This window comes from Artibeus jamaicensis, unplaced genomic scaffold (assembly GCF_021234435.1).
Source record: "Artibeus jamaicensis isolate MK-2021 breed Jamaican fruit bat unplaced genomic scaffold, CSHL_Jam_final contig_1015, whole genome shotgun sequence".
NCBI classification, from domain to species: Eukaryota; Metazoa; Chordata; class Mammalia; order Chiroptera; family Phyllostomidae; genus Artibeus; species Artibeus jamaicensis.
The window spans coordinates 4023805-4050403 of record NW_026521194.1 but is presented as its reverse complement, the minus strand read 5'-3'; the positions used below and the strand labels follow the sequence as shown (position 1 = coordinate 4050403).

Sequence of the window (26599 nt, the reverse complement as noted above, 5' to 3'; positions counted from 1 at the left end):
CCAAGGGGTGTGTTGAGGCATTATAGCAGGTCACCCTACGGAGGTCATTACTGCAGGTGTCCCATTTTATCCATTCCCACGTGTAAAACTCTTTAGGGACTTTTCCCACTGCTGTGCCACTCAGTATGGAATGCTCCATTCTTGTCCAAAAGAGTCTAGGATGGTCCAGTGCAACGGTTTTGCATTTTTTTGATCTCTGCTCAGAAAGGACTGGGCATAAAATCTTGCTATGTGTAGTCTACTGAGTGGAATGTCTTCCACTGAACTATGCCTATGCATAAACAAGAGTTGTTTGCTCAAATAACATTCTTCCATTTGTTGGGTTATTTGTGTTTTGGTTTTGGTTTTCCTTTCTTTTTTTGTCTTTATCCTTTGGAATGTTTTTAACACACATATTTATTCCATAATAGTATATTGCCTCATGTGTATCTTCCTTTTTAATACAAACTTAGGTTCTTTCGATGACTCCTCTCATTTCCCAGAAGAGCAGGGAGAGGTGGACACCAGAGGGTCACCTCAGCCTCAGGTGATGTAGAGTCCCATGGGGAGGAGGGGGGAGAAGAGGAGCTTTCGAGACTTCTGCACTACGCAGGCTCCCTGCAGGCATGCCGGGTCCTTCCAGGCGCTTCATCATCAATGAACGTGTGAGTCAAATAACACTGAGAACATCTTGTGTCCACTAGCATGGGGGCTTGAATGAACTTCAACCTCATATTACTGTACCTTAAGAAACCTGGCAACGCTGCTGTTGGCCCTTCTTGTTTCTTCAAGGGCATCTTTGTATTTCCAAATCACGTGGTCAGACAGGATCATGACAAGATTGTCCAGTTCATTTTGGTAAGATTCAGGAAATCTCTGAGCCCGAGGAAACTAAGGAAAGGACAGAGCATTTCTTTATAATGTGGCATGGGGAAATACTAAGCCTGGAAAAAAATAAACTGAAACAATTACTTCATTTTATATATTGCCAAACAAAGAGTCCTTTTAAAAACTTGAATGTGGTAATAAAATAGAAGCCCTTTTAATTTCCAGGTCATAATTTCCATCATTTTCATTGAATGGTTCCCTCTATCTTGGGCTAGTAAAATTTTTATGTTTTCATTAAAAAAGTAAATTATTACATTTAAGTGCCGACTGTTAAGACAGTGTAACATTTTCTATGACTCCTCACATTTTTTTCAGTTACAGTTTACATGTAATATTATATTGGTTTCAGGTGTACATCATAGTGATCAGATATTTGTATAACTGACTAGGTGATCCCCCCCGTAAGTCTAGTGTCCTGGGACCATGCATAGTTATTATAATATTACTGACTATATTACCTCTTACATCTTAATTCCCCTCACTGCCCCTTCAGGAAGTTAATACTATCAATAGTTTAATGAATGCTATTCTAGATTTTCTTTGACACATAGTTCTCTATTTAGTTGAAAATCAGTTACTTTGATTTTTTAAACTAGAACCACCCAATAAACAACTATAAAAATCAGTGAATGAATAACTGAATGAGTACAAATGTTGGTTTGACACCTCCTCTAGTAAGTAGTGAGTTCCCGCTAGTCATGTTGGAAATTTTATTTCAGCTTTATTGAGGTATAATTGATGTGAAGTTGTAAGGTATTTAAAGTGTACATTTTGCTATTTTGGTCCATATGTGTCATGTGAAAGAATTTTCCTCATCTAGTCACTGAACATATCCATTGCCCCTCATCTCCAGCTTTTTCTGTGTGAGAACATTTGCCATTTTCTCCTAGCAAATTTCATTACCAACCATGATAACCATGTCTCAGGTTAGATCCTCAGACCTTACCCAGAGCGGAAAGATTGCACCAGCTAATCTTAACCCATGGTCCCAGCACTTGCCACGGCGAGCGCCCGTGGGACCTCAGAGTCAAGGGATTTTTGCCACTAGCTGCAAAAGGGCTTGGCTGTGAGATCACACATGGTTCATGGAATAAAACTCCACGGGTCCCTGAAGACCACCCTCAGGTCCAGGAATCCACTCATCCTGTCTGAACTCCTACAGATGGGGAGGGTTCCAGACAACTGCAGTTGCTAGTCTCCTGTCTCTACCTGTGAACTTGCAGTCTCTTTGTACAAGATAGGCAAAATCCATTCATCCCACAAGCTACCTTCTAAATTAAACTCACATTGTTACTATAGATAAAAGCATAAAAATCACTGTTAGACTGAGCCATACATTTCTACAATTCTGAGTACCCAGCCTTTCATGGTACAGCAGTAAAGGCCATGGAGGGTAAGGGACACATACAATCATTTCTCCCATTTAAAAAGCAGTGAACATATATTGCTAAGTTTGCAAAGTAAATGAAAATGGAACTCCTGACTGCATATTCATGAGGATAATTGTTGGATAGTATTATATTGCCTATGATCTTACCTGAATTTTATTTGTGTCAATTAAGTGCTGTGCCATTGATTTTAGGATAATTGCAAAGAAGAACCAGGAATGCTGTTAGGAAAAGAAAAGACAGTGAGAAATTTGCTATCCTACTGTAAAATAATATAATTCTATTCTTTACAACTTGTAATATTATAAAATCTTTATCTAAAATGTACTCTTGAAAAGTAAATACATCAGAGGAATAATATTTTCTCCATTGTGTTAGGATGATCTTTATCAAAGTTCTAATGGCAAAAGTAAGTGGCGGACATTCCAGTTTCTCTGTAATCTCAAAGAACGTTTGAATCAAAACAAGATGCCAGTGTACTTGACATGGCCAATTAAAGAGTAGTCTTATGAGGTCTTTATCCATGGGGTTGTATTTGTTTCACTCATCTAAACAAAACTCAAACCTTTTTGTTTTATAATAGATCATAGCAGGCCTACCCCTAACATTTCCAGGGTCAGAGACAAGAATGAAAACAGATGTCTCATGTCTAAATATCTGAGTTCAAGTCATACTGACAAAGTGTTCAATAAAATGTGTTTGATCATCCTACCTTGACAAGAATAACTCCATGACAACTTGGAATCTTGTACCAGAATGTGGGGACCTGGGGAGAGAAGCACCCTGGCCTATGCCCTCTTGTTTCTTAAGGCTCTGTCCTGCACCTTGAGAGGCCCAGTTCACGTGTGACCGTCCAGCCCGCATGTCCAAGTGTTGTCCACAAACTAGTCCCTCCCTTCCACTGCAATCTGCTCCCTGCTTGGTTCTAGGGTTGCACTCTGGCATCAAGATTTTCTCTGTTAAGGCTGGATTTGGGAATGAGGTCTACGTGAGTAAGCCTGCAGGGCCAGGAAGTGCGACTTCCGAGAATACCCAAAGATTCAGAAGGGCCCCCAGCGAGCATGTCTCTTGGCTATTCTTACATCTTTTCCTGTTGGGAGGGTACAGCTGGCAGAGGCTAAAGTACATGCTTGTAGTGAAGTCCCCTGTTTCTTGGGGCTAAGGGTGATATTATCCTAGATACAAAAAGTACATTTTCGTGTATATACAGTTTAAAGAATGCACTCCCCCATCATCTCCTCTTTCTCCTCCCCTCCACCACAAAAATTTCTGAATTTTGGGTAGTCTTTCCCTTGCTTAACTTCATAATTTTGCTACCATTATTACACATTAAAACAATATATTTAGTTAAGTGAAATAAGCCAGGCAGTGAGGGACAAATACCATATGATCTCACCTTTAACTGAAACATAATCAACAACAACAACAGAAAAAGCAAACAAAATATAACCAGAGTCACTGAAAATAAGAACAATCTAATAATAGCCAGAGGGGAGGAGGGAGGAAACAGTGGGCAAAAGGGTTTTCAGGAACTACTATAAAGGACACATGGACAAAACCGAGGGGGAGGGTGGAAGCAAGGGAGGGAGGTGGGTTTGGAGGGGGTGGGGAGAAAATAACAGACAACCATAACTGAACAACAATAAAATAATTAAAATAAATAAAACAATATATTTAGTTTTGTTTGCCACTGAATTTCATATAAATGGAATCATCCTGTATGTATTCCCCTGTGATTGCCTTTTTCATTCAACAAATTATGTTTTGAGATTCCTTTATGTTGAATCATGAAGCTGAGGGTCCGATATTGTTATAACCTCATGTATCTGACCACGGTTTACCTAACTGCTCTACTGTGGATGAGCATTGGCACTATATCCAATGGTAGGCTGACACCAACCGTACTGCCAGGAACTTCTGAGTACACAGTCCTAACTCTAGAAGAGTGACTGAGATGAGGCTGAAGTTCCAAAGGGGCAGCTCTGACTTAATGAAAGGGCCACTTCTTAATAAACAGTATTGGAAGTCGAATTCGTGTTGTTGGGCATATTAATTCAAGGAACACTTAAAATCTCCTTTCGGTCATTTTGTCCAAAATGGCATTATGAACCATCAAGCAAATGTTCCGACGTGTGCCTCGGAATCCAGCAGATACCACTCTCCACCCTCAGTGCTCCTGCTGTCTCCTCTCTTCCCCACCTCAGTTTGCCAGGACTAATCAAGTGAGGCCTCTGTCTCCGTCCCAGTCAGACAACAGAAGAGGTCCCACCTCCTCTCCTGCTCTTGACTCCCCACATGTTTTGTATCCACATATCCCATGACTCCCACCTCCTGAAACCCACCTGTTTCGGAACACGTGGTTCACCATTAGCAAAATCCGCTGGAGATGCAAATTCCCCTCTAAACAGTCCCTTCATTTCATCTTTTAACTGAACACTAACTCTCCCCGGAAGACCCCGCTTCTGGGCAGGCTACTTCTCCAGTGGGCCCTGTGTGCATCTTCAGCCCACTACGTCTATTCTCTACACAGCCATCAGAGTGACCCTTTTAAACCCAGGTCAGCTCACAGCATTCCTCTGCTCAGCTCCCTCTGAGTGGGTCCCTGTTTCACTCTGAGTGGCAGCCAGAGCCCTTGCCAGGGCCCATATGGCCTTCTGCCACCCGCCAAACCACCCGCTGCTTCTCTGACTTCATCTGGCTGTCTCCCTCCTTTGCTCACTTGGTTCCAGCCACCCTGCCCTCCCCGTTATCCCCCAGGGACTTCTAGGTATGCTGCTGCCTTACTACTCCACACAGGCCTCCCCTTCTACCTTTCATGTCCTACTCTAAGCATCCACGTGAGCTCTTTCAACTCTCTCACATTTTTCCATTTTTGCTCAAGGACTACCGTCTCTGTGAGCTCTATCCTGCCCATTCTGTTTGAAACTGCAAATCTCACCGTGAACTCTCAGTGCTCCCAATTCCCCGTCTCTGCCTGACATGTTCTTTTCCCTCACCACTGCTCCCCTTCTAACACACAATTTAATTAACGTTGTTATCGTGTCTGTGGTTTATTGTTGTTATTTCCCAGCAGAATGTAAGCAGAATTCTTTATTTTGTTCTTGGTTGTGGGCCAAGTGCCAAGGATGGTGCCTGCTGCATGAGAGGCACCAAAGGCCTGTTTGTTGAATTAACTAAATGAATATACTCAGAACAATAACTTAAACAAATTGCTTGGCTCAGGATAATTTGATACTAGTGAACTCATCTTGATGCTTATTGATCCTGCCTTCCCTTTGTAGCTACTTACTAATCCATTATTCATCTGTCAAGTCATGATAGATAATTAATTAAGCTGGGGACTAAGTTTGCTCTTCTATGTGTAATCGTGTAGAGTTGCCTTTTCATAAACTGTTACCATCTCTTCTTTATGTGTTTCAGCTTTTTGGGGATGAAAGAGTGGCTGTGTCTTGGTTTCCTCTCTGTTGTCTGTATATTCATTCATTAACATGTCATCAATCCTTTTGTTGCTATATTTCCTCTTTATTACTGTGTCTAATAAACCCAACAAATTTTATTTTTGCTACACTTTGAATTTTTCAGTATTTTAAATAACTCTTCATAGACATTTATTCTGTCTTTAGGCCAAAGGACTTAACTTGGGTCCCTCTACTTCTGAAGGTAATCTATTCTGTTGACACAGATACCTCTTGATTAATACTTTTTATATGCTACAGTTACAATATGAAGCTCATGCTAGAAACTATAAGAGAAATGATCTCTGAAAATCAATGGATCCTATCACCTTCTGGAGGTAACAGTGAACTTCGTACTAACAATGAAAGAATTGCCTTTAAATTCCTTACGTTTAGGACATGCTTCACTGTTGTTGAGTCATTTGTTTTCAAAAGACCAGCCACGTTTTTAGCCAGTTCCTCATGTATCGTTCTCTCCTTGCATGTCCTGGTCTTGAACACAAACTGAAGAAAATCCAAAAAGAGAAATAAGTCAAATGCTTTAAGAAAACAAAGCTTCAAAAATTATGTTCCATGAGTAACTCATAACTCAAAATTGTCTGCTCATGCCAGATTTTGTCATGAAATAAACAAAGGCCCAATGACAAGAGTAGTGCACACCTGCTCCTATATAGGGCTTTGCGCAGGTAGGGACTGGCTCACCTAGGCTCTCCTTGAAACTCTTTTTGTAGAAATCAAAAGAAAGAGTCAGAGAGCAATGCAGCAGGTTGAAGGAAACATGGGGGGCTTTGACCCACCTACTTAGGATACATTTCCCCTTCTCCTTCCTTCCACTGGCAACACGTGGCATGGTAGCATTTCTTCATCCTGAAAGGGTAGAGCACCCACTCAAATAGCCAAGTGGGGAAGCAGGTGCCTTCCAGAGGCCAGTAGATGAGCTTCCCACATGCCCAGGGCCTACCATCTCATGCTTAGACACAGCCATCAAAGTCATGGACACTGGCCATCAGTGAGATAACACATGCTGCTCACTTTTTTATTTCTCAAAAGATGGGTTTGGGCACGCACCACCAAGTGCACATCACAGTCTTAGTTTTGGGTATTTCTTCATCTATTTTAAGGATATCAACATCAATTTGCTGATTACTAAATTATATTTGACTTATGAGTTGGGTTTGCCTCAAGGGAGTTCACTTCTTAAGGATATTCACAATTCAGACTTCATTATAATCAAGAGTGGAGGCAGGCAAGACACTCAGAGCAAAAGCACATTCACATTTAGATCAGTAATTTGCTTGAACTTTATAGGCTCTTCAACAGTTAAGTCGTCCTGATGGGGCCTGACTTCTCCAAGTTCATCCCAGAGGAGAAAGCCAAAGCTAAGAGATGTGTGAAACTAGCTAAAATCAAGAGTAATACAATTTTCCCCCATCATGGAGTATGACTCATGTGAGGGGAATGTCATAACTACCTAATACCATGCACAGATAGTTAGCCCCACGGGTATTACAACTAGCACTGAAATATTCTTATTTTAAAATTTTGGCTGTAACATGTCAGTGCCATGAATTTCTGTAAACCATGGCATTGCATTAATTAACTCTAGGCATACATTTTTGCAGAAGACATGGTGTATATGTGTGTGTTTTGGATATTGTAGATGGGTGAATTAGCAGCACTTAGCACCACTGAACTTGAAATGGTGTTTAGTTTGTTTCTGAAAAAATATTAATTGCATTGACTGTCACATCTCTCAAGGACATCAAAACATGTATATGTACTAGCCCCTCAGTTTCCATTATACTCCTAGTTGTGGGGCTTCATATCTATCTATATGTTAAATAATAACTTTTCTTATCAAGGGTATAAAGAATCAGATTCCTTGGTCAAGGTCAGGCTCTCAACCATGTACAATGCTACAGCAGGATTCCAATCACAGAGTCATAGAGCTGGATGTTCATCTGGCCCAACCCATCTTACTTCACAGAGGAGAAAAGAGAGGTTCGGAGACACTGACTGCTTAAATTAACTGTTGAATCTTGATGAGAATCTAGTTTCCCACTTGCTAGTTTAGTGCTCTTTCCAGAGTAAAATTCCAGTCAGTTATATTTGTCAGGTTGCATTTGTTTTAGGACTATGAAAATGTGTGGTAAAACATATTTAGATATTGCTATCAGCTTGAAATTTCATAGAGGTGTGTTTTTAAATTTGAACCTCTTCAGAGCAAGCTAAGTAAGCAGTCTCCTATATTACAAAATCAAATGATCTCATCAGGATAATTCAAATGTCCTGGTTAAAAATAAAGACCATCCCAGTACGCATTTGAAATATACCTCTCCAAGAGTATCACAGATGGAGTCTGAGAGCTGATTTTAAGGTTCTCATGAGATCTAGACCTTACTGTCACAAAAATGTCACAACACCGGTGGGTTCTATATGTAACTTCCAGTAATTCCATTGGAAAAAGTATATAAACCTTGTGTTGAAATGGAGAAGACTTTGTGTAATGCAATCTGGAGGATTTTTTTTTTTTTGGTCTCAGCCCCCTTGGAGAGTGAAATGGAAAACTGAAGTAAGCACTGAGAGACTGAAGGTTGTGTAGATGGTTTTGTTGAATGTAAACTCATCCATAAGCTATAAAAGTAAGCATAGACTCTATCTTAAACAGAGAGCAAAATAAAAAGTCATTTATAGGTAAATCTGGCCTTCTGCAAATGTAGATCTTACTGAGTAAACCTAGACCAGAGGGAAATGATTTTGAAGTAACTGACTATTTTTGGCATATGGGACATTTTAAGAAAGAGCATACACTTATGCATAGATATTTGGAAAAACATTTAACATTTCTGGCAGGTAGGAAATATATAGACATAAAACTGAAATAAAAATTTCTCAATAAAATTATTTAAAAATCAAGTTTCTAGCATAAAAGACCATAATTCTTTTCTAGTCCATTTTCTGTACATGTAAAATTATATGGGTACATGTCTATCAATATATACTAGTGTAATATATTCTTTTAATTAAAAAGGTCTATGTCTCAAAAAATTTCATCTATGTATAGAAAAAATAGAAATTTAGGTCCTCTATGCATCTCAAATAAAGTGAACTAAGCTACTCTTATTTATCTCTACATGGGTTCTTTCTTTTCATTCAAGAAGATGCAGGGACTACAATGTGCAAACATCATCGCAAGTTCACGGGCATTAATTCACAGGCCAACTGGAAATGAGACTATATACTTGACGAAGGACACTGGAAGAAGCAGTGCACAGTTGATGGAATGAGCTAGTGGTTCATGCCAGATGATAAAGGGCTTCACATACCAGAAGCAGGTACAAATATACAGTAACTGGGAAAATGAAATAATGCCTGAGAAAACAATAAGAAAAGCTAAGAAAACATTACAGAAGATACACAGAGCATTCAACAAACCAACAGGAAAAATCTTCCTTTAATTTACACAGAAATTTCATTCATTGCAATGTTGACTTCTAAAGGACAATACTTCAATTTTCTCCTCTAGCTCCTTCTTTGCTTTTTCTCCCCATATAAATATTCATTTACACCTGTACATGTTATTTATATCTTTATACATTCAAACAACACATCTAGCCCATCACTGCAAAGAGAAGGAATTCCAAGTAGCTAAGAGGAATGCTTGACATTACTGTGAGGGGGCACCATCCAGCTAAAGAGAAAAGCCTCCTACTTATTGCAGACAGGAAATGAGACAAGCCACACAGCACAAGGGCAAATGACCAGTGGCCAAGCAGTGATTCCATACCTTAATGTATGACTGGACAGAGTGGTCCAGCTGCTCCTCGTGGCACTTGGCCACAATGTCAGTCAGAACCCTGGAAAAACAAAGCTGGTCAGTGGCTTCTCTGGAGCAGGCAGGGAGATACCACTTAGTTTGTCACTGGAGTGCTTGAAAACTGGGTCCTTAATAGTTACTGAATAAATGAATGAACCAATTTCAGACTCTCCCTCATCCTCCCTATCCGCCAATACTGAGTACTTAATATCTATATTACCTGTGAGCCATTCCAACCGTGAAATCTCTAAATGCTAGGATGCTAGATGCAAGTACGATCTTATGGCTGCAGTATCTCACATTGGAGACTTTTTTTTTTTGCCTGAGTTGAATGTGCTATTGTAGTCTATGTGTTTGTGGGCATTGTCTCCTTCTTCAATGGATCATTTTTAGTACCTGATTAAATTTCAGATATTTAACCTTGCATTAATGATCATATTCCTTTTTTTTTTTTTAACAAGGCTTCCCTTCCAACCTAGAGTCACTAGATGTCTATGCTTTTGGAAGAAGTAAAGGTTCAGATGCAGGATCTTTTTTTTTCTTCCTTCGCTGGAATGGGGTTTCTGTAGCAGTGGTGGCCCTGGTAGGTATTTTCACATGAACACTTCCAGTTACTCCATGGCTAGTGTTGAGGAGTATCTCAGCATTTCAACAGATCCAACAGATGAAATACTTGGGCAGCTTATCACCACAGACCCATACATTCATGCTGTAAGGAGCATGCATTGAATACACAGTTGGGGACATTTAATCTGGCCCTAGAAATGGCTGGCTGTGGGACTGTTAGAACTACCTTAATTTTCCAGGGCTTCAGGGCTCTACTTAAAAACAAGGCCAGAGATTTATTTCATTCTGCAAAAGGCTAATAACATGCCTGTGAGTTCAGAAAGTACTGGAAATATTTCAATGCTAAGAGTAATTTTTTTCTGGAATGTTGTGACTAATATTTTTGAAATGAACATTAGGAATACATGATTCAGTAATTAGTTCAAGATGTGATATCTATAAAGAGGAAATTGTGATTGCCAAAGTCACCAGGGAGATTAGTAATGTTGGAAGGATGTGTAGCATAGATAAACTTAAAGTGAGTAGAGTTAAAAAAATTGAATATTTTTTTTAAAAAGGAAAAAGATCTGTTAGGAATGTGAAGTGGTATGGCCATTGTGGAAAACAATTAAATATTTTCTTCAAAATTAAACACGCTGCTCTCATTCAGCCCAGGAATTCCATGGGACATTTCTCTCAGATAAATGAGAACTTAGGTTAACCCCAAATCTACCCCAAACGTGACATAACACAACTCTATTCAACAGATAAAATTGTTAGAGAGGGGAACTGTGATATGGAGTACCACTCAGAAATAAAAAGAAAGGAATTATGGGTAGACGCAGCAACCTGGATGATGCACCAGAGAATTATGCTGAGTGAAGAAAATCAGTCCCAAAAGGTTACATACTATATGGTGACATACTGTATGATTCTATCTATATAGATAAATATAGAGATAAAGATACCTATAGATATGTAGATGAAGCATTGTGTGTATATATATATAGATAATTCTTATAATAAAGTTATAAAGATGGAGACAGATTAGTAGTTACCAGGGATAAGGAGTGGGGGTGGGGATGGGAGAGAAATAGTTCCAACTATAAAAGGGCCACACGAGGGATCCCTTTGGTGATGGAATGTTCCGTATCCTGATCCTATTGATGTCACTATTCTGGTAGTGCTAGTCTACTACAGTTTTGCAAGATGTTGCCTGCGGGGTAAATTGGGTAAAAGGAACATGGAGATTGATCTCTCTGCTTATTATTTCTTATAACCTCATGCAAATCTATAATTATCTCAAAATAAAAAGTTTAAAAGTCACAAAGAAAAAGTTAAAAAAGAGGCCTAATCTTTTACTCAAGTGATAACAACAGATGATCAGAAGGGACAAGGTGAAGAGTGAGCAATCTGAGATCCGTGTTCAAATGAAATGCAAGCAAACACAAATTAGGTGGCTGTTCAGTTAGAGTCAAAGTTTTGTGTAACCAGAGATGGCAAAATCTCTTCTCCCAAGGCCACATTATGGATACCTGGTCACAGTTGTACTGATCTCATCTTCCTCATTCTGCACCAAAACCTCGAAGAGCTGATTCAAGATGATAGGCAGAAAACTCATGATTGCATGAATCTTTTCCACATTCAATAAGTTCTGCAGTAAATGGACAGGAAACAAAAGGGCACTGATTAAATTGAAAGCTTATTCTTCTGAGGTTTTCCCAAACTTCCACATGAATACTGTAGGTCCCCTTAATCTGGCTTCAGTCTTCGTCTCATTTAGCGCGAGAGCAATGGGGGGGATGTGGCAAAGGTGAGCACTTAAAAATTAATGTAACCTGAATTGGTTTTAATTGTCAATCATTTTTATTTTGGAACATTGCCTTTTGCTTGTTTTTTAACCAACAGACAGAAACTCTTAAGGAATCATGAAGTCAAATAATTTACTCTCTGAATTGATAAGGCATTTAAAAATCTCCGATGGTAATGACCTCTTAGTTGGTTATTCAGTGAAAACTATCAAGGCCTTTTTTGCCCATCTCTCCCCCAAAGACCACTGAAACGATTTGCATGTCATGTTACCTTACAAGAGAGCACAAAATTCGAGGTAGGTGATTGAGACATATCTTTCTCTCTCTTTTGGCACTGTTGGAAAAATGCGTTCACATATGGATCCTGAAACACCAAAAAAAAGTATTTTTATTGTATTTTTTTCATTACCACTTAGTCCCCTTATACCCCTCTTTCCTCTACAACCACCACACTGTTGTCCATGTCTGTGAGTCCTTTTTGCTTGTATTTCTAGTGACATGTAAACTGTAACATCCACAGTGATGGGGTATTTCTGTAGGCTTGATGCTGCAACAGGCAAGCGCCTTATGAAGGGGCAAGTGACAGAGTTTTTGTCTTCCCTACATATCCTGGCACATGGGAGGCCTGAGTTGAAATCAACGACAAAACCCACTCTCTTCCCTATTTCATTCTCATACATTTTTCCTCCTCAGCTACACAGCCATGGCTGGAGAATTATTTCCGTTGTTTTTAAAAAAAAGTGCCTTCCTTCTTCTTCTTGCTCCTCCTTCTTTCATAGACTTCTACCAATTTCTCTGACATTTTCCTTAACACACATGAAAAATGCACAAGGATATTTAAATATGCATGGGGATCTTTTCAGACTTAAATGACCAAGCTGATAAAAAATTAGGGAGGTCACACTAACATCATGCAATAACACTGACTCTTACCTTTGTTATGGGCTGAAATGTGTCCCCCCCAATCCGTATGCTGGTGCCCTAATTCCCAGTACCACAGGATTCGAGTGTTTGGGGGAAATCAAGTTAAAATGAGGCAGTTAGGGTGGCCCTAATCCAATATCAGATGTCCTTATAATAGCGTGAATTGGGACACCAGGCACATGCACACACAGAGGAACAACCATGTGAAGACAGAGAGAAAACCAAGGAGAGAGGCCTCAGAAGGAACCAACTCTGCCGATGCCTGGATCTCAGACTTCCAGCCTCTAGAACTGTGAGAAAAGACATGTCTGTTGTTTAAGCCACCGAGCTCGTGGCATTTTGTTCTGGCAGCCCTAGGAAACTAGCACACGCTTTAATGCTATTTCCTGGAGAGAGTGGCACCATGGAAATTCTCTAAATTCGGGGCTGAGGGCTCACAGTTATGCCATCAGGAAGTGAGATACGGAATTTGGGTAAAGACACACTGTCTGTGTGTTTTGCTGGTATTTGTCTATCTTAGAAGGGCATCTGTGGTTTGGGTTCCCCTCAGTTCCGTGTGTGTGATATGTTCAGTCTTATTTCACTTATCCCTCGATTCAACCATTATTTATCAAAAGCTGACTCTGCTCCAGACCGTTGGCAGGCACAGCAGACAGAATGAAGGCCGAGGAAAACCCTGTCCCTCCCTCTGTGGTTCTCCCATTATGCCAGGGAGACAGGCAGGGCTCCGTGTTTCCACATATACCTATCTGATCAAATCAGATAAGTGCTCAATGGAAGCAGGTGCTGTGTGGGTGCAGGACAAGATGAGCCAGCGTGTCTGCAAGTGCAGGGAACAGGGAAGGCTTGCCTGAAGAACTGACCTTTGAGCTAAGATTTGAAGGGTGGATAAGAGCTGGCCAGGCCAATGAGGGGAGGGGCAGAGGTGCAGAGAGGAGAGTTGCCTTTCCGGCTGAGGAAATGCTGAGTGTCAAAGGGTCAGCCTAAGCAGATGATGGGCATAGTGTTGAAGAGGGCCTGGAGCATTGGAGAACTGAGGTCAATAACATTGTAAAGAAAAGATGAATGTGCCCCCTCAGCCCCAAGGACAATAAGTGTGTGGGTAGAAGAATGTGAGTTGTGAGAGGGACCTGGGAAGGCAGCTGGAAACAAGAAAACTAACTCTAGGCACTCTGAGATACACAGGCAGGGTTTGGTGGATGCTGGCCCTTCTGTGGGACATGACCAGAGCTGAGGGCATCAGAGAAAAGATGGGTTTAAAGAGTTAGAGGTACAGGGTTGGGGAGCCTTGGCTGGGCACTGAGAATTAGTTTTGTACTTCCAGTATTTGGGGTGCCTGGACTTTTATGGACTAGGACAGCATCTCCCCTGGGAGAGGCATATCATTATGCCACAGACAGTTCCCCCTCTTCACTCACTGGCTCTTCTGACAACTTGTAAAATGGTGAGTCTCCTCCCATTAATGTAGGAGACACCTTATGGTGTCAGGTGTTGGAGAAGATGCTGACATTTTGGACATCATGCTCACCTGAGTATTCACAGTGGACACAACAAATGTCGACACTTTGAAAAGAGGTTTGCCACCGTCAACCCATTTCACGTCACTCCCACAGTGCTGCGAAAAAAGTTTGATACTGTCACCGTGACAACTTCTGAGAAAACTATTCGGTGCATGTTAATTTGCCATCTTGATCCATTAACTTACATTATTACTACATAGACAGAAAATAAAAGATGCATTAGGCAATATTGGTGAATGAGACCATGGTGGTATCAGGGAATCACTGCTAATAGATCATTTCTACTGGACATAAAGTAAACAAGATATTCAAAACACTGTAGGTGCATTTCATTCATAATTACAATGGATGCATAGCTACATGGTTGGGTTCGTTTAAATAGCAGAGAAGATAACCTCATGCCATTTAGCTCATTTTCTCCCCTCTTAAATTATACATCATTCAATACCTTTCCACTTGCAGAATCTTGAAAGCTTAGGTAATTAGGAGGCAGGCTTGTAGCTACCGGGATATTGTGCTCTTGAGAAGCAATCCGATCATGTTTCATCAGAGGAAGCCATGCGTATCCAACTGTGCAGAGGAACCATAAAGAGAAAACCTTGAGTACAAGCCTCCAAGGTGAGGAGGAAAAATAAAGCTATTTATCATTTATGAATACAAAACTTCACTGAAAAACCGAGTAAATTACAGCTTTTCAAATACTCTCCAATTCGAGTCCAACAGATGACAGGGAAAGCTATCTCAGATTGTTTCCTGTCAGTACCTGACGTCTCCAGAGCCTCCTTCTTTTTGGCATTAGCTTTGGCGTTTATGTCACACGTGACGTGATAAAAAGAAAACAAAATGTGGTGTTTCTCGTGGAGTTGTGTGGGTAGCTCAATTTTCACCTGCAATGAAAGCGATAATAGCTGGTCTGAGATTAAAACCATTTGCACAGGGTCAGGGCAAGACAAAATTCTTTTAAAAAATGCTTTCACTGAAAGCTAGGTCTCTGTTTAATAGTGTCGGAAGTACCCATCCTGCTAGCAGTGATGTTACAACGTTGATATTTGTACTTTATTGTGGCGGATGATGATTCTTTAGAATACGTAGTACGTCTCATCGGAGAATGTCTGCTACTACAGTATCTGGATGGAACACAGGCACACACACACACACACACAGACATAACTGTAGAGAGTAAAGAAGGCACAGACTGGGGACCTGTCAGCAAGGGGCACAAAGTGAGAGAACCGTAATTCTCTGCTTTGTAGAGGGTGCGCAGGACGCAGTTGTATGAGCGCAACTCAGGAGCGCGTGAGAAATGCAGAGTCTCAGACGTGACCCCAAACACATGGAATCAGAATCTGAATTTCAATAAGATCCCCAGGCAACCATAGGCACATGGCTGAGAAACGTGGCAGTAATTAATGATGCAACTTCAGCATTTAAAAAAAATAACAAAAAATATATGTAGTATATTGTATAAAATATACACATTATGGTAACTAATTAATGAGCCATTTTATGAAGAGGTCATGCGGTAGCTATAATGCTTCTGAATAAACAAAACAAAATTGATGTAGGTTAAGCATATACTTAATGAGGAGCATACTCTATGCTCCTGGAAAGAAGTGCTTTGATACTCTCTACAATTAAACCCTCAACAGCCTTCTGAGGGAGAAGATAGAGTGGTAGGAACCAAGGCAAGACATGTGAGCAGGCTTTGAGTCACTGAGATTATGGCCTGTCAGTAATAGGGTCTTTCAGGACAAGGACCCATGTCTTGTGGTCACTATGTTACACTGGAATCCCAGGGTCCCACACAGGTGAGCTGCATTCCGTTCAATACCAGCAAGTAAGTAGTTTCCAGAATAGTCAAGTCAAGCAGTAACGTGATAAAGAGCCAGGGAAATTATCTACCAGCTTATTTATTAGACTCTCTGTGCCTCTATCTATCTATCTATCTATCTATCTATCTATCTATCTATCTATCTATCTATCTATCTACCTACCTATTTATCCATTTATCCATTTATTCAATTTCACATTGTTCAGGAAAGAATTTAGTTCACCTATTATCAAAGCAATGTCCTTGGTAATAATATACCTATTGCCAGTAGCATCAACATCACCTGGAAACTTGTTAGAAAGGCAAATTCTCAGGCCCCCCATTCCAGACATATGGAATCCAAAAAAATCTGGGGTGGCTTCCAATAATCTGTGTTTTAGCAAGCCTTCCAGGTGATTCTGATGCATGATAAAGTGTGAGAAGTCCTGAATTGTCATGGTTTGCAAACATACATATTTGTTATATACCAACATGCTAACCTGCTTTAAAAAAGCCAATATGCAGTTTTAAATACACAATGATGAACAATGTGATAGAATGAAAATTTCTCCTTTTACCCATGTAATTCGAGAGTCTCGAGAGTTGGCCAGGGGGGTCTTGTTCCAGTGCACATTTAGAGCTGAGGGGGTCCAAGGTCACTCGGAGTCACACAGGCTATGAGCAGTAGTGTGGGCTCCTACCCTATCCATTCCTTTGTTCTTTTCATTACAAAATGAAATTGATGGGTAAAAGGTATCTGACACAATTTTTGTTACAATGACCAGAAAAATTAAAAAAACTAAATCAGATCCATTAGAAAAGAATTTCCCAAAATCACATTTGACAGACAATTTGGGGCTGAACTAATGGAATTTCCAATATACTTTTGGAGCAATGGTCAGTTCACGTAATTTTGAAATCTTGGTTAGGTAAATGTCTGCTAAGGCGTGTTTTTAGTCTGAGGGGTGGTCTGCAGTGAGTGTTTATCATTGTGCGTTATCCTGCCCACTCACCCATCTTTTTAGGAGCTGCTGGGGGCCATGGAGGCCTGGCCCTTACCTCGTCTGAGAAATCCGGATTCTGGGAATGGTGCAGAACTGCTGTGTAGGCGGCTGAGGTGAAGAGGGGCCCTCCGGGTTTTCCATAAATACACTGTTTAAAAAGTTATGAGTCGATTCATTATGAGTGTCTGAAATTAACCCTGACCACTACTCTTCAGTAACCAATCCTGGGATGAAAATGAATTTTGTGATAACTTGCCAGGCTGAGCGGACATCTAATTAACCTTGAACTCTTTTTATCTGCTACCCTGTATTTATTATACAGTGGGTATGCAGCATTTACTATGCTGAAGAAATATTTGAACGCTTTCATTCACTATATAGATATCACATTGATACTGAACATCCAAATCAGCTCATTAGCTAATATTTGATTACTATGAGACAAGAGTTCCTGTGTTTTATTCTGATTCTCTTGGATGACCTCTCAAAGGGGCCCATGGTATCCTGCACTGGCCTCGAGTTTCAGGCAATCAGTTGGGCGACCAGAAGTCTTGGTTGGACCCCAGCCCCTGACATGCTGGTCCCCATCCAAGAATGCTCAGTGGGAAGGATAGAGCTGGGTCCAGACTCTGCCACATGGAGTGGCCCTAGTCAGGCCTGGGGCATGTGACATGGCACTTCCTAGTCATGCAGTTTACTAGCTCCCTGAGCTCAAGGCTCATGATGTTTCTTCTGGCGTCTGCTGTAGCTGCACAAAGCTTTAGAACAAAGCAATGACACAGGGGACCCACACACCTGCGAATGTTCCTCTTTTTGAATAACACTGCCCTAAGAGGCCTGGTGTGTCTGCCACCTGGTCACTGTGTTTGTTTGCTGGGCAACTCTGTTTCACTTTGCTTTTTCTCTCCTGATGCTGATGCTATTGTGGAGTCTGGAACCTGTGGGAGCGGAGAGTGGCTCAAGACTACTTTAAGGAAATCTCTCCATGGCCTGATTCATTCAGTCACTCGAATTGATTGTTATTCTTCTGAATAATGCTGCAGACCTTCTGACACGGAGAATGTGATTAGTGTCTGAAAACAGAAGGTTTTCAGAGATGATCTCAGATGACTGTGGGGATTCGTTACCAATTCGTTTTGTCCTTTACTATCTCATTGCTCTGATTGCCTGAAAATGGGGAGATGTGGCCGCTGGGCAACTAGAAACAATTTTCCTCTCTGTTTTATAGATTCTTTTATGTTTGAAGCCCATCAAATAAATACAGTGTATATCAAATATGAACTCTGACAAATGCCACCCGGTTGCAGCTTTGTCGGTTAAAACAGCACAGATCATATATATCTCATAGCTTTATTGATCTTTTTAAATCTCGTGACCAACATGTGGAGCTCACTTCCCAAAGCCATTTCCCAGCTCCTCAGGCCACCTTCCACAAACGTGAGTGTGTCACGGGCCCGCTGCACTGGCCATCAGGCCCCTCTGCAGCAACCTTTCCACACAGGCCGCATGAAGGCTAGCTGGGATGTGGCACTTGAAATCAAGCATGCTGAATTGAGAGGGTGGCCAATTTTCAAAAAATGACAAAGTCTTCCAGAGGGGAATCCTTGCAATTATTTCACAGTAAAATGGTTTGCTCTTTTTCCCCAATCATGAACAGCTAAGTATAGCTACAAGTGTGGAAGTTCTAATAGATCTAGTTAATCATAGCCATTAAATCAGGTATATTTTAGCAAATTTAAAACAAATCTGAAGCCCCTCACTGGCAGAGAGAACCTCAGCACCTGCCTGCTTCTTTAACGCTGCTTCCCCTGGTGGACTTGGCCTACCTTCATGGGCTTGGCACCTTCCTCATCGGAATTTTTGAATTCAATGCACACGGTTATATTTCGTGCCTGAAATTACAGCGAGGGAAAATGGAAATTGTAACAGCCTCTAACATAACACCAAAAACAATCTAAGTGCCTCATATAAGTAGTTTTGAATTAAACCCCCAAAATGTAGACCGCCCAATGCTTTCTCATGACATCTAAGTGCTCAGAAATAGCAGAAGGATTTGGAGAGATTATTTAAAAGAAAAAGCTTCATATTAAAAGGGGGCAGGCATGCTATTTTCAGAGAATCTTAAGAAACTAAAGAGAAGTCTATAGCAACATTATTTATGGCTGATTTGGAAAGGTTATAAATATGCATCCTTTGCACTTTGAAGGGGAAACTCATCACTGCCCTTTATTAAGCATTTTCTTCAAATTGTTTTCATTTCCAAAGTGATGAACTGTAGTAATCTGTATTTGACCTTCCAAGAAACCATCTTTACATGGTCTAAAAATAGTAGAGAGAGAGGATAACATTTCAGAAACATATCATACCTTGTTAAAACATTTCTGGCTGTCGTACTTGAGGTGCTTGGGGTAAATGTAAATTTGATTTTTGTAGACTCTGTAGGGACGGCAATACTTGGTCGAGTCGTAAACAAATTCTTCCACCTCCACTGTGGGTTCTGGTTGAGCCGTCACATCGAAAGGCTTGACGGGGATAAAGGACGATGTTACACAGTCTTTAAAAATCAGAAAATAAGAGTTTGTTATTTCATATGATTTTTTAAAGTAAAATACTTAACGTATTTTAAAACTAACTCACTCAAAATAGAAATTCCATTCTTTTATACCAATTTGCATTTAATTAGGCTAGTGTGAAAAGTTTTTAAGAATTAGGTAGGGTAGACAATCAAACCGTGCATTTACTGCAGAAATTGATGCCTTAAAAACTAGAAAATCTTTTGGGTGGGTTTATAATTATTTTCTTTTTGTATTAAGCTTGGTATAAAGAGTAAATTTAGCTACTGATCCTCTGAGCCCACTCACCAGGTGTATGAGATGTGAACCACCCCACTGACCTTTAGCACGATACTGTGAAAGTAATGCAGCTGCGGAGATACATTGGAATGGGACCTGGTTCAATGTCAGTAGACCTGGGTCTACTACTGACAATGTGAATGGGTTAGGAGCATTTTCCTGTAAAGAGCGATTTCGCAACATGGATCTGAACACCCCCTGCATTATTAGATAAAATATATTTTTCTTTTTAGTTTTTACAATCTTTTAAAATAGAATCTTGCAGGTAAGAGAGGAAAAAAAGACCATGAGGGATTTATAAATCAAAACTTCAGTCACTAAATAATTTGGAGGCTGAAGTTATGGAGGTTGAAGGTAGCAAGGCCTTCAACCTTCCTTTATCCCATCTGGAATCTTTCTGTGTTCAAAATAACAAAATCATTAACTAAATATGCTTGGGAATCAGATGACATGTTTTCTGTTCAAAAATCAATGATAATATTTTTATCATTTGTTTGAATTTCTCTAATGCCCTAGGGTCCTTGCAAAGAGAATATTTAGCTTTCTCTCTCGTTAGGTAATAAAAGCCACATCCCACATATCATGGAGAGGAAATGGTTGCATTTATCCTCTGCTTTTTTCATGCCAATCAATACAAAAGTGATTTGGAACACAGCTTAAGTCAGAATCCTCATTTTATTTTATATTAAAATGATTTGTGGGAAAAGCATAAGAATGAAAATCTTAACAGTGCTAATGGTGTTTCAGATTTCCTGTGGCAATGGCCCTACTGTGTGTCATTCCTTTTAGGATGCCTGGATTCATCCTTTGCATCACTGAGAAAGTCACTCAGAGGCATTATCAGAAATAGCAAAATGAAAGCCGATCTCACTCCTTAAGAAATAAATTCTGGAACTCTTATCTATGTGTTCTTCAAAGCTCTCTCTGAAATTCAACTCGGTGCTGACATAAATAGGACTTCTGACCCCAGTCTGAAAAAAACGGAAGCTTTCTGTGTGACAACCGAGTCTGAAGATACCCTAGCTCTCGTCCTGTGTGGTTCCTGGGTGGCTGGGCCTGGTGTTCACGCTGCTCGGGCAGAACCAGCTGTGCATCAGAGTCTGAGCAACTGGAAAGAGTACAGATTCTCCTATCATGGGTTACTAGTTTATCAGTCTCTCTGAACCTGACTTTCCCCATTTGTAATCCTTCAAAGTTTTGAGGATTAAATGATATAATTTAATACCTTGCTGGGTGCATGGTGCATACCAGACAATTATTAGGTTACCCTGAATATAATTCTTGTCCTACTATACTTATAGTCTTAATAAAGAAATAAGAAGCCTGCAATTTCTACAAGGTAATAAATTCCGTGTATCTTAAACTTAGAGGAAAAAAATCCCAATAAAACTTTGTAACCAACCATTTAACCAACTAACTATTCAAAACTCTACAAGCAAACTATGACATCATCGTCATCATCATCATACTTGGATGCTCCAAAGGAATGTTGTCAACAGCAATCTCCAGGCTTCCGGGGATGGTCTGCAATTTGCTTGTTCTGTCAGCCCTGTGAAAGTATGCCAGCATACAGACACACACAGACACACACACTGAATTATTCTAGTTGTCAAGGAGAAAAACAGTCAACTGTCATTCTGAGCTTTGATGACAGTAAACAGCAGGGCCCTAACCAATCTCGTGAAGGACTTTATGTAGCTAGTTTGAGTTTGGAAACTAAAATTTATGTGCTCTTGCCAATACAAATAAAAATCAGGCAGGGGTCAAGTTACAGATATTCTGAAGAATGCTATACATTTATTTGGACCTATTCCTGATCACATTTATGTAAGTGGCCAAAGAAGTGTGACAGTGGGTACACAATTCTCAGTAACAGAAAGGCCTAGAACTGCTGTCAGTGACTCGCTGTCATAAGCTGTCTGAAGAAGTCTGAGGAGTAGCACTGGTCTCTGCACAAGTGCTAAGGGCAACAAGTGTGCTTTTTTCCTCCTCACCAACAGCCCAGGAGGTCAAGGAGCCTCTGCCCGTTCTCGGTTCTGTCGGCCTCCAGCGCTCCATTCCCGCAGGTCCCCGCCCTGCAGTCACTCTGAGTCCTGAATCCTGACTCCACTGAGTCCTTGCATTTCCTCCCCCCTCTCTCCCTACAAGCACCTTCTCGCCCGACATTTTCTACGATGAAGTGAAAGTGACTGCTTCCAGTGTTCTCTCTTTTGGGAGATCTACTTTGACAGGTAGAATAATTAGAGCGGTAGGCCAGAGCCAGCTCTTCCCAGCTTGTGAGAGATGATTGTTAAATTTTCCCTTGTTTTGCCTGCTGATTGTTAAACACAGCCATTACTAAAAATGAAATTATATACACTTACCACTAAACAAATTATACTAAGCCTCAAGGTAATAAGTACTCCTAGAAATTCATCACTTAGTAATTATTATACTGCATGATAAGATTACTCATAATCTTGAGATTGTTTACATCTGTCTCTATGGTGGCAATGTTACATCACAGTGTGCACATTTCTTCCCAGTCCCGTATTTGGTGGAGACCTAATGGTGGCTCAAAATCTGCAATGGTAAAAGAATTTTCACCATAGAAATTGGCCATCGGTATAAATCAGTTTTCCCTCCCGGAGGGTCAGTGGTAAACATTTATCGGCACGATACTGAGAGTAAGTGCCACAGGTGTGTAGTGCCTATGACAGGATCTACTGTCCCCCCAGAATGGCACTGGGTGTTCAAGATGCCCTCTAACTGCCACTGTGGAAAGTGTCTTTGCTATGCACTGGTAACACGGGACCGTTCCCTTCTCAGCACTGCAACTTCTCATGCTTCAGCACACGGGCAGGAGAGCACAGAGAAAAAGCACTTTTAATTCCCACGTGGTAGCGGCGGGAAGGCCAATGCGGGGCTTTTGTCCAGGAGTCAAGGTTTAGGAGATCTCCCTATGTAGCGAATATCACAACCAAGGAATATTGGTTCAGGGTCTCCTCCAGGATTTTCTCTCTCACCTTTATTTTGCTTTCTAAGAAAGCTTTCGTTACTTTGCAGAACAACAGCAAAATCATTAGGAAAACTTCCCTTATAGTTAAAGAGAAATGCCTCCTCTGCGGAAGATACAGAGAATATTAATCATGCTTGTTTCATAGTGATGTATTATTTTCATTTTGGACGAACAAAATGAATTGATAACAGACGACTCTGAGATGGGGAGGCAGAGAGTGAACATTTGGGAAAGGGGCAGCGGGTACAAGAATCCTTTGTGTGATAGGGTATAACAAGTTAAGAGAAGTTGCTTGTCATGAAAGATCTTATTGTCATAAGATAGTGAATGCATGTTCGTTCATTTTTCAATCGTGGCTTTTGAATTTTTCTTTTTAGCACTAACTTCTATGATTTTTTCCAAAAGCATTTGAATGACAGACATATAAATTATCGTATGCACAGCAATTAATTGCTCTGTGAAATTTCAAAGCATAGCTCTAAAATTCCTTAACTCTCTTCTTACTTAGCGGTGCCTACGTCCCCTTCATCTGAATCTAGGCTCTGTGCCAACTTGACAGTACATTATGGCAGAAATGGCTCTGGGGCACTTTCTCAGCTCTAACGTTAAGAAACCGGCAGTAATCATTTTTTATCTTTTGGGACACTTACCCCTAGAACCCAGCCAAGAGAAAGCCGTAGTAGCTCTTGGAGAGGGTCCATGGGTGAGACCCAAGGTCTTTGGCCATCAGCTCCAGTGAGTTTTCAGCCAACACCCAGCACCCACTTAGCAGTTGGTAAGTGCGCCGCCTTCAAAGCACATCCTCTGGCTCTAGCAAACCTCGTCCAACTGATGCCCCTCATCTAGCTGTGTTCACATTATGGATGCAGGAATAAAATCAGTGACATTGCTATTGTGAGAAGCCAAGTTTTGGGGTTATTTGTTACGTAGCAAGAGGTAACCGATACAGTTTAATGTTTCACACTGCTGCCACATAACTCTGGCCAATATACTCTTGTGGTGTTACGTGGGTATATGTGATGTCATCTGCAAACCATCTGCTCTCTGGAGCAATTTGGACATTTGAGAATAAGGCAACCAAGTATTATTTATGCATATATGAATCAATAGTAGCAATGCTGTTGATTTATGTGAATTTCAAGAGTACCCCTGAAATCCTACCTTCTATAATCTGACACTAGTTTAAGTAGGTCTTCAGTTGAAATCTTGCTACTTTCTTGTCTATACAATGGTGAAAATCTGGAGTCTCTGTCCACATTTCCATGGTTGTCCTTAAATACTGACCTGAAAGAAAAGAATACTTATTTAGGTTGGTATTTTAGGTTGGTTTTTAAGGTGATTAAAATGATTAAGTTTCCCATTTATAATGAAAAAAACTTCTGTTATAAAATATTTATCAACTGAAAATACAAGAAAACTTCTTAGATAAAAGTTTTATTTATGTACTGTATTTCAACTTAAATTTTTATTTTCAACTTCGTATCTGAAGTGATAGCAGTTCATTATTACAACAACATTTATTTGTGATTTAGTAACATATCAAAATCTTGGAGTATTTGAGAAGTTGAAAAGGAATGAATGTGTTGGTCCTTTGTCATTATTTCCTGAGCAAGCCAGGGCGACTTCTGTTGACTGGTCTCATTAGCTTTTACAAGCATAGAAAAGGGATGAGATTGTGAATGTGGGCAGCGAGGGCCTGATTCTTAAGACATTTTCATGGAGATAAGTGTGCCAAGTCCTAAATATAAGGATAGAGACAAATATGAAATGAAGAATACTTGAGTCAGAATTTTGTATTAAATAATGAGACTGCCATGAATCTAAGCCATTTATTTCCTTCCTTGATCCATTTCATTGCAACTACAAAGATTTAGTTAAAATATGTAAATCGCTTTCACCCAAATAATATGGTAAGGTAAGGCAACACTTTCTGACAAACTAGTATACACAGCGTGGCTAATGCCAGATTTTCCTCCTCATAATTCATCATTCTGTGCTTCCTGAAGAAAAGTAGATGCATGTGTAATTGATTTTTCTGTTAGAGATATGCTGAATTTTTATTTCTCCTAACTTAAAGGCCATAACTAGACTATTTTATTACTTTTTAAATTAACCACAGGTTTCAGTGCTCAGGCTGAAATGGTCATTTAAATGGCTACCTTATCACAGAGCTTTAATGTCAAATAATATAGAAAATGTGCCAGGAATTTGTCTGAATGATATTTTTAGACTCCTTCAATCTTTCTTCTCATTTTTCTCTGTTAAGCACTAAGTAAGGGAAAAAAGGTCCCCTATCAGATAACACTGAAGAAGCAGAATGAAAATATTTAACTTGAAGTTTTTTTAATTTAAATATAATAGAGGGCTTTAATTCGAGTGCCTGACATGTTGAAACAAATATGATGAATTTCCCAACATGAGAGGAAGTTAACTGAGCCTGAATAGGATTTAAAAAAAATTAATCAGCCACTGCAAATACATTGATAGACATGAGTTGCATAACTCGCTTTTCCTCTTAACACAGCTCTGCCCTGGAAATAGCTCCCTTGCACGGGGGCACCTTGTAAAGAGAACAAGGAGTACAGCACCAGACACCCCGTCTTTGCTTGGTAAATGTGCTAACTGGCAAGAGAACACAGGGCTGACTCATTTACACAGATGGTTAGAGGATGCTTGGGATATGGCCTCGTTCCAGTTGCCGCAGCTGAACAGTAATCAGTATATGGTGAAGGTCTTGAATCATGACATTTGGGGTATGATTGAGGGAAATGCGACCTTTAGCCAAAGGGATAGAAGCCTCAGTGTCCCTGAGAGCTTGTCATAAGCAGCATGAGCAGCCATGATGTAAGGAACGAATTGGCATATTTGTTTATGGCTATGGAAAACAAAACATAAAAGTGATGATGGGGCAGTTTAAAAACAATTTTTACAAGATGCCTTTTCTAATCATGAGAGCTACAGAAAGACAGGAGGAAGCACAGTGGAGTGCACTTGACTCTGTCATTGGAGAGATTCAAACAGAGGCCGAAGATTCATTTGGTGGGGATGCTGTTGCACTGTGCATGTTCTTTAAATGTAGAAATATAGAAATAAGATTTCTATTCTAGTCTCATTAACAAAAGATTCAGGGTTGTGCATTGGTCCATTTGGAATGCTACATGAAACAGAGCCAAAGAAAACAAAAAGAGTCTTGGCGTGGATTCAGGCACATTGGATTCTGGGGGTGAGATGCACAGAGAGGGTTCCATTTAACAACATGAGATGTTTGTACAGGTTGATTTTTCTCCAGAAGCAGTGAGTGGAAAACACCCTATGTAGCCATCTGAATGCATTCTCTTTACCTAGCCCAAGGATACACATTTTTGCTGTAAAATGACACCATCGCTGGTGTCAAAGACAAGAACATGCACGAGACTAATCTCAGATAAAATGTTCATGGCAATGAGCATCTGTGGGTTGTGGTGGGTGGGATGATTCCTTCTGGGTAAAAACATGGTCATATGCTAAACTATCACTGCTATGCTTTTTAGTGGCAGTGGTTTTAAGGGTCAAACTGTCTTAGGGTACACTCAAAGCTATATTGTGAAAATAAATGGCCATCTGGACA

General features: G+C 40.3%; 1 protein-coding gene across 5 annotated transcripts in view; it reads right to left on the bottom strand.

The window, feature by feature from the left end:
- The window catches only part of DOCK10 (dedicator of cytokinesis 10), a 227806-nt gene that overhangs the window by 42130 nt on the left and 159077 nt on the right, over window positions 1-26599 (bottom strand). For all 5 annotated transcript variants that reach the window (XM_037139231.2, XM_053666155.1, XM_053666189.1 and 2 more), the window contains exons 15-28: window positions 24154-24276; window positions 21464-21543; window positions 19509-19696; window positions 18969-19034; window positions 17198-17290; window positions 15092-15215; window positions 14777-14898; window positions 14337-14423; window positions 12156-12248; window positions 11609-11727; window positions 9498-9567; window positions 6101-6214; window positions 2405-2476; window positions 724-870 (exon numbers count right to left, since the gene is read on the bottom strand). In XM_037139231.2, coding sequence (XP_036995126.2) covers window positions 724-870; window positions 2405-2476; window positions 6101-6214; window positions 9498-9567; window positions 11609-11727; window positions 12156-12248; window positions 14337-14423; window positions 14777-14898; window positions 15092-15215; window positions 17198-17290; window positions 18969-19034; window positions 19509-19696; window positions 21464-21543; window positions 24154-24276 — 1498 coding nt within the window. The remainder of the gene's footprint in view (window positions 1-723; window positions 871-2404; window positions 2477-6100; window positions 6215-9497; window positions 9568-11608; window positions 11728-12155; window positions 12249-14336; window positions 14424-14776; window positions 14899-15091; window positions 15216-17197; window positions 17291-18968; window positions 19035-19508; window positions 19697-21463; window positions 21544-24153; window positions 24277-26599) is intronic.